Source organism: Apaloderma vittatum, unplaced genomic scaffold (genome assembly GCF_000703405.1).
Source record: "Apaloderma vittatum isolate BGI_N311 unplaced genomic scaffold, ASM70340v1 scaffold2805, whole genome shotgun sequence".
NCBI classification, from domain to species: Eukaryota; Metazoa; Chordata; class Aves; order Trogoniformes; family Trogonidae; genus Apaloderma; species Apaloderma vittatum.
In genome coordinates, this window is record NW_009716300.1 from 26,931 (window position 1) to 38,952 (window position 12,022).

Here is a 12,022-nt window from a genome sequence, read left to right on the forward strand (position 1 = left end):
TTTCTTGTTTGTGTCTTGTGATTTCACTAATAACAATTGGACAAAACTAAGCCTTTTCTCCAAAATGCAAACCTAAAGAGCCACGTAAATAACTTTGGACATAATAGTACATTATTGTGTTTTTCCTTATTTTACACAACCCAAATTTCATGGAGTACTGTCTTGAAAGATTGCTTTGTAAATCTGTATAACATGAAGAATACCTCCATACCTATGAAGCATTATAGGAATGTCTGGCGGTCACTTCTGTATCATGGTTGCTTAGCCAGTTCAGTGTAATCACTGAACCAAGTTAGCATGAAGCGTCAGAGTATTTTATCATTTATCTGTGGCCATACTATGCTTGCCTGACTCGTAGAGCCAGATTTCTGATGGCTAGTTCCTCATTCTCCCTAAATAGCTTCCTATATGCATGCACAGTATTCACCTGAGAGTTTTGTAATTACACATTGTTCAGCTCAGAAAAGGAGTAATCGAACATTGTTCCTAGGCAGAATTATATTTACATTCATGATATCTGTGAGGGAGTTGGGCAGCAAACTTTGAATCTTGTCTCTGGGCTTCTGTAAAAACCATCAACAGGTGTTTTATCTGCAGCACAGAAAGAGGACCTATTTCAGAGGGCTTAGCAGCAAGTGACTTCACTGGGTGACAGTTGAAAGAGCTGCTGGCCCTCATCACCACAGACTGTGGTTTCTCCTAGTGGTGAGAGCCCACGCTGTTGTATGACGGAAGGGCTGGTGCTGCAGGAAGGCCCTGAGAGGGGCTGGGCTGAGCTGTGCTGGAGAGCACGGCTGATGCAAGCCCTGGGCTCTGCCTCTGCCACCGTCGCACTCATGGACCGACTTTGCCCTGCCTTGAGTGAGCCCAAGTCCTGGGAACGGGCTCTGCATGCCGGCGTGCTTCATGCCCACCTCCGATTCAGCATCAGCTGATTAGAGTAACAGCAATTAGAGTAACAAATTTGGTTTTCTTTTTCCTGGTCATGTATGTTTGGGTTTAAACATCTTTTCCCCATAAGGCAGAAGATTCTGCTGCAAAGATTTTAGGCACAGCATGGGTTATTCTTTTGTGGGGGATTTTTTCCTAGCCTTTGTTCCAAGGTCTGATTCAGCAGAGGTAGCAGAAGGAATCACTCAGCCGCTGCATATCTCTGGGCTCAGTAATGCGCATATGGTTTACAACATGAGAACCCTACAGTATTACGCAGCCCCTTTGCAAGGCAACGCCGGTCGCTTGTCTTCACAGTATAGAAAGTTTCCTACTGACCAGAAGATACTGACGGGCAGGCTGGTCTGCTCTGAATCCCCTAGGTTACCATCGAAGTGGTGGATGGCCCTGACACTGAGGCAGAGAAGGATCTGCAGAAAGAGAGCAGCAAGCCAAGCTGGCCAGTCCCATCGCCTGACTGGAGAAACTGGTGGCAGAGGTCCTCCACCTTGACCCGCATGAGCAGCGGTGACCAGGACTACAAGTATGACAGCACTACTGAGGACAGCAACTTCCTAAACCCTCTCGGTGGGTGGGATAGTCATGCACCCAGTCACCGGACATTTGAGTCCAAGGAGCAGCCAGAGTATGGTAAGTTTGCATTCCAGGCCTCTTATGGGCGTCTTGGGATTGTAAAAACGAGTTTGGGGGAAATGAGAATGGTGAGGCATCGCTGAACGTAGGCCAAGCAAAATAGAATTTTTCAACATGTGGCTTTTGTTCATCAGTTTTTAAATACAAATCTGTGCAGATGCACAGGCTGTACTGTGGTAGCTGCATTCCACTAGTAAGTCTATAATCTTGAAAATCATACCAGTTAGCCCATAAGAAGACGTTTTTTTAGTCACAAGTGTACTTTTTTTAAAAGTGAAGGAAACAAGGTTTCATATCTATTTTTAGAGTAAGGATAAGTACAAATTTAGAATCGTGCGGTGGTTTGGGAACCAAAACATAATTATTGGATAAATAAGCAAGGTCTAAAACGTGGTAGTATTTGATGGATACACAAATAAGATGAATTATGTTGGTGCATGTGTGGGGAGTGGCATATGCAGCAGGAACATTCTGTATTTGCGTGTGTAATTCTCTTCCAGATGTGTCATGGTGAAAACAGTTGTTTTCAGCTTGTTGTATGAACCAGTTGCAGAAACTAAAAACAGAGGCGCTACAGCTATTCACTGCCCCAGCAGGCTGCAGCTTTCCACATGGGAATGACTCAAGGGAGGTGAACTAGTATTTGCTCACAGGTAGCTCAGCGCCTCTCAGATTTAAGTTGTATGTAAATACACAAGACGTTTAGTTACAGCAGGGTTTCAAAGCCACAGGACTTACCCCGGCACTTCTGTTGCATTCCCTGGATACTGCAGGGTGGCTGTCATGCACTGATTCAGTCTTATTTTCCCCCTCTTTTGGTTAACTTTAAGTCCTAAAGCCTTAACGACTGAGAAAGAGTTTTTGTGGAACGGTATATTTAAACATACACATATGTATTAAATTTTGTGCCCAGAAGATTAAAGTCTATCCCTTCTTTTTGCACCTGCATTTATTTGTGGGCATGCTTTGTTGCCAAGAATTCCTACCTTAGGTAGTTGTTCATTTAGGTAAAATAAAATTGCTTTCACAAATAATTGTGGTAGCAAAACCCAAGAAGAATTAAAAGTATAAAAATAGGAAGAACAGGTTGAGCTCCAGATGAAACTCTTAAATGGTAGATTTAATAATAGATACTCTGTGTTTCATGGTGCGGTATAAACACTCAGTAGGTAGGCCTAAAGATTATCCTAGACTTCTCTGCCGTACACCAGAGCACTCTAACTGGAAAGACTTCTGACGGATCTAAAACATCCTGTGCCATTGGCTTTGACCAGGAGGATGTAGCAGCAGCTCCTGCCTGTGTGATAATTCCACCCATTTACCTGTTCACACAGTTCGTGGTTCTTTCCCCCTCGTCCTGTCCCTGCCAAAACGCACAGCATGGCTCTGCCTGCCCTTCCTGGGCCCTCAGGCAAGCATTGCACCTGCTCATCCTCCTCTTCGTCACCAGCCACATGGAGAAAAAACTTCAGCATTGGAAGAAAGATGGGAAGGAGGGTAGGGCCTTGGGATAGAGGGCAGATCACCTTTTCCTAAGAGACCTTATGCCTCTTCAGGCTGCTTCAGTGCCCACCTGTTGGCAAATGCCAGAATGGCCAGTCTTTGCACACACACGGTAGCCAAGTACCCACCCACGTCACACCATGGACACCTGACTCGAGTGTGGTGGAGTCTCAGCTGGCAGCAGTGTAAAAGAAGGAGGAAGAGCACATAAGGCCTCCGCCACGAGGAACTTGCATCTAGACAGCTTGCTACAAGGGAGCTATATAAGCTTCCCATACTCCTGGCAATAAATGTTTAATAGCACCCCACAGAGTTGTCGTCAGTCATTACATATGGTACAAATCAAGTTCCGTGTTCTACTAACCAGCTCGGGAAGGCCACAGCCAGCATGGCAGTGGGGGATCGTGTGTAGCGCAGAGTCCGGTGCAGGCAGGGATCTGTCCTTACCTGCCCGTTCAGCCTGTAGCTACAGAGTCACTAAACCCCATTTTTCTTTGCTGCCAGTGCTGGCTTAACCCAAATGAGCAAAGGCTGCAAGTTATGATCGGAGAGGTCAGTTAAGTGTCAGTAACGAAATACTGTCCGTTAAGCCAGATGTTCCCTAGAGAGGTCAGTTAAGTGTCATTAACGAAATACTGTCCGTTAAGCCAGATGTTCCCTAGAGAGAGACGGTGCTCAGCTGGGGAGGCCAGCGGGAAGGCAGGAAAACTGGGCTTGGTTCATGGACGCCGTTTGGTGGCTGTCACAAGGCGGGATGTGCAACAGGTGACTCAGCAAACAAAGGAGACCGGTTCTAAGGGGTTTGGGTATTTCCAGTGTCACCAAACCACAAGGGTGCAGGCCTGGTGGTGTTTGCCCTTGGCCGTCTGCCAGAAGAGAATGAAGATGTGTTTCGCTTTCAGAAGTTTCCTGTTAGTAAAGTCAGATCTGATGTTACTTAATAATTCACATGAAACATTACAAATTGCATATTGTTCTGGGTGCAAGGTGCATACGCTGTTCCCTGTGTTCGTGGCAGCATTCCCATAATATATTTCCTGTTCGAGGGACTGAGAAATAAAATTACAATTGTCAGGCATGACCCTCAGCCTTCCATAGTCCAACATTCCTTGTATCCTAAAAACTAATTAATTGAGTATTGCTGTGCTATTGCCATGTGTTTTGAAAAGAAGAAAAAGAACGCTTCATTTATCCTGTGCCTGATTAGTCTGTGGTCAGAAAACATATTCCTGTATACAGGGAAATTATCCGAATAGATGTGTACCGTTAGTTCACGACCCAACGTTGCAGCTGAGGATTCTCAGCTGCCAAAAGGTCAAAAGAGAAAGGAAATATTTTTTCAAATAATTTTGCATGCATTTCCCTGAGGAGCATCAAGTGTGAAAACCATTTAAAGAGCAGGCTTATGTCTGGCATTTACCCCGAGCTTCAGGTAGAGACATCTGGATTCCATTCTTGTTTTGCCTTCTTAATAAAAACCACTACGCAGTAGTTCTGAGTAGTACAGGTTTTCTTTCTTCATTTCCTTCCTCATCTTTGTTCTTACACAGATTATATTGATGGTGAGGGAGACTGGAGCCCGTGGTCCCTTTGTAGCGTCACTTGCGGGAGCGGCAACCAGAAGCGGACGCGGTCCTGCGGGTACGCCTGCACTGCCACCGAGTCACGGACTTGCGACCGGCCCAACTGCCCAGGTGTGCTCCTGCTCAGGTGAAGGGCTGTGGGGTGGGGGGAGAGGGGACAGGCGGGCAGGGGCGGGAGCAGAGCCCTCCCGGTCACAGAGCCCAGGGCCTGGTTGTTCCCTCGCTAGGTAAGAGCTTCGGTGGGAAGAGACTCGCTGGTTTTCAAGGCCATCTATGAAATGGCAGGTTCTTTGCTAGTAATAACATGCTGCTAGATGCAGTCTGCTGTCCCCTGGGACTTAAAAGACAAACACAGGCTTTTTTTTAGGTTACGGCAGTCGTTTTTGTGCACAGTACGTTTTGTATCCCAAAGGGTGTAATCTACTCTCTTGGAACAAATCTGTGTTAATTTTAGAATTTCAAAACAGCTGTGCTGACTGTTACCTCACGAGCTCATGTTTTGCTGTGCAGTGAGTGGGCACAAACAGCTGCCCCCAGTCGTACGGCTTTTGGGGTTTGTGCTTAATGTATGCAGAGTTGCTTTAAGACTCCATGTGTACATTACTGTGAAAAAAAACACTTTAAATACCTGCTTTGCATTTCACTCTAGAGATTTTGAGTTTATTGAGCATTAAGCTACAAAATTCCCTGTCCTAGAAAGTCAGTGTTAAGGTGGAAATGTCATCTCTGTTTCATTCCATTGCTTTATAACTGGAGAATTATCAAACAAGTTTGATGCTGGAGCAGCTGTGCACAATGAGATGAAAGAATGTGTAGTTTTGGCTTGAATCTATTCACAAAATATGGCCAAGGAGCCTTAGCTTAGCTTCTGCCCGTCTACAGGCATCGACATTTAAATGCCAGTCAGGGAGGTGTCCTTACCTTCATGCAGCTCTTGCTTTAGTGGAAGCCTGAGCGCTCAAACCTGCATCACAAAAATCTAAAGCTGCTATGGAAAATTTCCCCATGATGTTCTTTGAATGCTGCTCTGTGTGTTTGGGTTTAGGCAAGTTTGTAATGCGGTGGTGCAGTAGTTGCCATGATGCCTGGGATATGTGCAGTTTCATTACTTCCCAAGATTGGAGAGAAGTAAAAACACATGCTGCCGTGGCAGTACGCATTTCACTGAGTTTACTTAATGACTCAGAAAGGCAGAAATTCTTTAACTGGAGGCCGGGTTTTTTTGATGGGAAGTGAAATGTCAACAGTGCCGGAGAGAAAACTCTCAGAGAGCTGGAGAGAAGTTTCTCACTTGCAGATAGATGCAATTGCAAGGTACCAGCTGCTAGGCAGTTTGGGAGGAAAATATTTCTCTCATACATCCTAAAACCTCAGTAATAAGGGGTTAATTCCAGAAGAGAGCATGTAGCCCCCAGTTACATTCTCCAGTATTTATTACCAGCTATTATCAGTGGCAAACTTGAAAGAATATATCATGTCATATAACAGACCCCCAACGATCAGCAAGCAAAACATATTCGCTCTTTGAGGCTGTGCTGACATTTTTAAAATTACAAGGGCAAAGCTCAGCTTCTGCTGTTTATAATCCCAGCAGTGAATTACGGCCTTGTAATGGGTTCTTGGTATCTATTATTCTGCATCTACTGCTGGAGTTAAAGCAAAACCCTATGATAATTTCACTGAAAAGTGGCCTGAGGCTGTTTTGAAGCTCTGCGAGCCACTATTATGCCTCAGTTCAGGAGATCAGGAGAAAGTTCATTGGCAAGAAGATGGGTAGTGAACAGACTTTATTATTAACCATATATTTATCACTTACTAAAGAGCTTTCTGCTCTCTTTGGAGGTCTGTTAATTCAATGGAGAGGGAAAAAAGCTTCAAATGCTTCTCTGAAGCAACATTTGTTTTAATGCTACAGACACATTAGACTGCTAGGCAGGCCAAACTAAAGCAGCAATGAAGGGATATCTACTTTGGTAAGCTTGATTCATACATTTTCTGGCAATATCTGTTTCCCTCTACTGATAGTGAATACCAACTGGAGATTGTTGGAAGATCCTGATCTTCTAAGATCCTGATATTTTGATTGCTGTAGATGGTGTTGGATGGGATTGATTGGAGAGGTTTTTATCCCTTGCCTACTCACACCTTTCAACTCCCTAGCATTGGGAGAGACCAAGAAGCGACAGTCTATTTGTAATTTCATCATTCTTCCTCATACTTCCTGAAAAATACTTGCCCACATACAGAATGAGCTTATTCACCTGTCTTCAGGCATGTTGCTCTGTTTTAAAAAGTGGCCCAAAGACTGTCTCCTTTACAGATCACATTTTCCTCAGGGCTTTAGAGCTCCATTAGGACATTTGTTTTTTTCTCTTGTCAGTCAGTTGTCACACATGCTGTGCGTGCAAAGCTCCTACCTGAATTACTGAGAGATGCCGGCAAGCCTCACATCAGGAAGAGGAGGAAGAAAACTGGTTCTCCCACTGCTGCCCTGTACTGGGCTCATAACTGACCAGTTTGTTGCTTAAATATAATCTAAAACTTGAAAACTTTTGACCTTGGGCTATGCTAATGCTCTGTCTTCCTAATACCACAGATTCCTTGGTCATCATACACTCCCTCCAGCAGCAATTTCAGGTCACTTCCCTGCCACACAAATATATCTTGCAGAGCTGGGGAAGGAGGGGGCAGCAGGGAGGCAGTGGGTTGCTTTGTGGTTCCATAGGAAAACGCCACCACCACTAACATGTGTTTGTCATAGGGATTGAAGACACCTTCCGGACAGCTGCCACAGAAGTGAGCTTGCTTGCAGGAAGTGAAGACTTCAACGCTACCAAACTGTTTGAAGTTGGTAAGCAGCCTAGTCAACCTTTCAGTAATAGATGAGAGACTTAGATTGTCCTGGTTTGTGTCTCGCTGCAAGACCAAGATTCTGAGTTTACCATTAGAATTGTCAGTAATAATGGCCATTTATTATCTTGCCTAAGCTTACGATCTGAACCTTAGCTTGCTTCTTTCTCATCTTAAGTCTTAGCAAATTTCTGTGCTTCATTATAAAATGGTGAATTTCTGTCCTAGTTCAGAAAAGAGCTGTAAGGCACCACACTAATGGAGGGGAAAAAATGAAACATTGTTTAGCATTTTGCTGAAATAGCTTCACATGGAAGATACTATGAAAGCATTTTTAGGTACAGCTGTCACTTTAAAAAAAATAGTGACTTTTATGAGCATGTATAGCTTTATAACTGTGTGCTGCAGCAGGGCTAGCCAAAGCAATTTTATAGGGCATGACTTGACACTGATCTAGCCAAAACTCTATAAATGCTCTGATTCCATCCCTGCGATGAAACCATAGTGTGACCACTGGATTCTGGGCTAATTGGATAAATAACGTAATCCAGCACCTCCCTCCTATGGTGGTAAAATGCAATAGTTAACAACAGCCAGGATAGGAATTCTTTAAGGAGATAGAAAAACAGAACACAGATCACTAAGTAAATATTTTGCAAGAATGTTTGCTGTGAGAGTTTTAGCTCCCAGTCTTTGCCTTACTTCACAGTCCTGTTAAGTAAGCAACGAGCAAGATGTACGGGTCTTTTTTGAAAACCCATAGCATGACACAGAGACTTTAAATAATGTCTTAGGTAGGAGACATTTAACTGGATTCTCCCAAGACTCTTGCAAGATAATAAAGTGCCAGTATTAAATATGCTACTAGACTATAAATCTCTTTAATCCCAGCTATAAGTCATAGCTCTGGTGCCGTTAAATCCTCATCATGTACAGACACTCTGCTATTATGTCAAATATGTCCTTTTAGAATCTGAATCACTTCTGGCTGCATTTGCCAGCTAAGATGTCAGTCTCCATGTTTGAACTATGGCTGCTTGAAAAAACCCTTTGGGAAGATGGAGACCAAATAGAAAAAAGTATGTTTAAAAAAAAAGACTGAATTAGGGCTTAATAATGAACTTCAGAAAAAGTAATCCAGGCCTTGCTTGCCATCCTGGTATTTCTAGCATCTTGAGAAACTTAACCCTGTTTGCACAAGGTGAGTGTGTGGATGAGGGCTTTAAACTGGAGACGGGCACCAAATCTCTCTTGATTTCCCTATTTCAGTTCTGTCACTTGTAAACCCATGATGCTGTCTCTTGTGCTGTGGGGGGGTATCTGCAGCTTCATTACAAATTCCCAGGTAGAAGAAACATCAAAGATTCTTACTCGCTGGTGCTGCACTGTAATTCAGGCTAGGACTGCCGGAGGCCCTAAAGAAGTCGGTCACACGCGTGATTTCTTTATCTGACAAGACAGCACGTTAACACAATGCAGGCAGGAGGACAAGCTTTGGCTGCCCTTTCTTAAGCAAAGCACTGGTGCCGAACAGTTACTCATTTACCTTACTCATTTGTTATCACTGCTGATTATAGGAATTGGGTTGATGCATAATGTATCTTAAGTTCCCATTTCCTGCCCTTAAACAGATACTGATAGCTGTGAAAGATGGATGAGCTGCAAAAGCGAGTTCTTAAAGAAGTACATGCACAAAGTGGTCAATGATCTTCCCAGCTGCCCGTGCTCCTACCCCAGAGAAGTCGCATACAGCACTGCCGAAATCTACGATCGAATTAAGAGGAAAAACTTTCGCTGGAAAGATGCAAGTGGTCCAAAGGAGAAACTGGAGATCTACAAGCCCACTGCACGGTACTGCATCCGCTCCATGCTCTCTTTGGAGAGCACAACGCTCGCAGCGCAGCACTGCTGCTATGACGATAATATGCAGCTGATTACCAGAGGGAAAGGGGCAGGTACGCCAAACCTGATCAGCATCGAATTCTCAGCAGAACTCCATTACAAAGTGGACATTCTGCCTTGGATTATATGCAAAGGTGACTGGAGCCGATACAATGAAGCACGGCCTCCGAATAATGGGCAGAAGTGTACAGAAAACCCTTCAGACGAAGACTACTACAAGCAATTTCAAGAAGCAAGGGAATACTGAGAAGATTTTTCCTCCTGTTCAGACGCAAAATTGCATTCATTTCCTGGGTGCCAAAGAACTGATAACGGCTGCTGCATTGTCTCCTCCACAGGGGGTGACCAGTTTCTTTCTAATGAATGTATATAGTTGTAATATAATACATAAGTATTTTTCATAGTGTGTGTAATTTATAAACACGTATCTCTCTATCTCACACACACCTCTTTTTACATACAGACATACATAAAACTTGTCCTGGTAGGATTTTATACTGCAATAACATTCATTTAATAATGTGCATTTCGTTTTACTCCCCAGCTGTGACATGAGTGTGAGGAGGGGGGCAGCTGCCATCACCGTCAGGCCCCGAGGCCCCAGCTGAGGAGGGCACGTATCTAAAAGTTGTCATAAACAATAGGACTGAAGAAAGTTCTCTTCCATATGGGAATGGTTTACAAGATTAATGCACCTACAGCATCAGTTTTCTCTGTAATTGATTTCATAACTAGTCATAAGAAAGGAAGAATTATTTTTCTGGAAGGGTAATACTCAGAAGTGAACACAGAGAGTTACTAGCAATTTTTTCATTAAATTCTTCCTGATACCTTCTAGCTCAGGTCTTTGCAGCCCATCTGGGGCAGGCTTGCAGGGAGACAGAGCTGTAGTTTTCCTTTGGAGCAGAGAAAGTCCCAACACAGTGGTTCTGCGAGAGTTACAGACAGTTCACTCCTGCAGACATCTCAGATAGAGGTTACAGCTGCCAGGGCTCATGCGTGATGCTGGGGATGCTGGCTCATGCGTGATGCTGGGCAGCTACCTGTGAACTAAAACGTGCCCTGAGTCTTGGGAGGAGTGAGGCCAGAGAAGGAAACTATGTCAAAGGGGAAAAAAAAAAAAACAAACCACCTAAATCACCGTTACTTCCCATTTTAATATGAAAACTGTTTAGAGCTGCTTGTTTCCTTCTTTTAAGAAAAGGAAAAAGTTTTTTGTTTTGAAGACCGGGAAATGTGGAATACATCTTTCTGAGTTCCCTGAGATCAAGTATGCAACCAGTATGCTGAGTGCAGGGGGGACCTACAGAAGAAGCTGTTCTTTAAGCAAGCTGTCTGGGAGGAACTATTGGTGAATTAAAATGGCTTAACTTTTTTAAAAAGCTAGCATTATTTTTGTAAAGTATTTATTGAATTGTAACAACAACTCATGTGGGATACGTCACCAACATGAAAGGCTTTTGTAGATGGAACTTGATTGCCAAGATTAAGACTGTTGTTAGGCAAAGGTTTTAGTTCCAAATTTTTATAAAGGGCAAGTTTACATACATAATCCTGTAATTAAGCAGCTGATACCTGCATTCTCATGAAAGATAAACATTACACCATGGGTAAATAAATACTTACAGTTCCATCCTGTAAAAGGCTGTGCTGCTGCAAGTCGATGTCTTCATTTGGGAAACTGAGGCTGAATGTTACTAGAAAAAAGCCTATTTCTGGGTTATGTGGGCCGATGCACATCTGCGTACTGCACATGGAACCTTGCGCAGTGGCAAAGCCCATCTTGTGCTGAAATTCAGTCTTAGCTGAGAGATTCAAGCCAGTCACGGGAGACAATTCCTTCTGCTATATACATACACACAAATACACCATAAATCTTTTCTGCAGCTCTGTTGGCTTTTCAGCTGGTGGTTGCCTGTGACTCTCCGTACAGATGTGTGCACAGCGCCTCCCTCCAGCCCCCAACTCCCCTCCCCCAAAGCATCAACATACATGTAACAGGTCTGCTGGCTCTGGGAAGTCTCAGGCTTGTGCTGGTCTGCCCAGGTGGTGCAAATCAGGGGATTATAAAGCAGCCTGAGCCTCAGACACCAGCTCTGACCAAACATGTGGTGCAGAGGCTGAGGAGGCTCTCCCCAGATCTCCCAGACCTGCTCTGACAGGCTGCAGAGCCTCAGCACAAGGCTTAGGCTCTGGGTTTTCAGAACCACTGTGATCCAGACGAAGCTGCTGCTCGTGGGCAGCAGCGACTGGTCTGCTGAGGGAACTTCAGCAGCTGGAAATCCCAGCCGAGGCATCGGATCTCCCCAGAAGGAGAGTGGGAGGTGGAGAGGGGAGATGTGGATCTGTTCTAGCACTAGCTGGTAGTAACAAAACATGGTTAGTTGAGCAAGAGATTAAACATGGGGATTGCCCCTTAATTTTTATAGAAACCAGGTTTTGTAAATTCTTGCAAGGTCATAAGAAGGAGCCACCAGCTAGCGGAGCCAGTTAAATTGACAGCAGATGGATGAAAAGCATACGCAGCTCCAGGATCAGTCACTTAGTAGGGAAGACAGGTATTTTGCACAACATGGGGGAGAAAACTCTGCCTTTCACCT

General features: G+C 44.2%; 1 protein-coding gene across 1 annotated transcript in view; it reads left to right on the forward strand.

Annotated features, from left to right (window-relative positions):
- Window positions 1–9,821, forward strand: part of ISM1 (isthmin 1, angiogenesis inhibitor) — a gene marked incomplete at its 5' end in the record, with an annotated part of 17,589 nt that extends 7,768 nt beyond the window's left edge. The window contains 4 exons of the mRNA XM_009869460.1: window positions 1,314–1,581; window positions 4,638–4,781; window positions 7,432–7,521; window positions 9,152–9,821. Of these exons, the coding sequence (XP_009867762.1) occupies window positions 1,314–1,581; window positions 4,638–4,781; window positions 7,432–7,521; window positions 9,152–9,669 (1,020 nt within the window). The remainder of the gene's footprint in view (window positions 1–1,313; window positions 1,582–4,637; window positions 4,782–7,431; window positions 7,522–9,151) is intronic.
- Window positions 9,822–12,022: the final 2,201 nt, after the last annotated feature.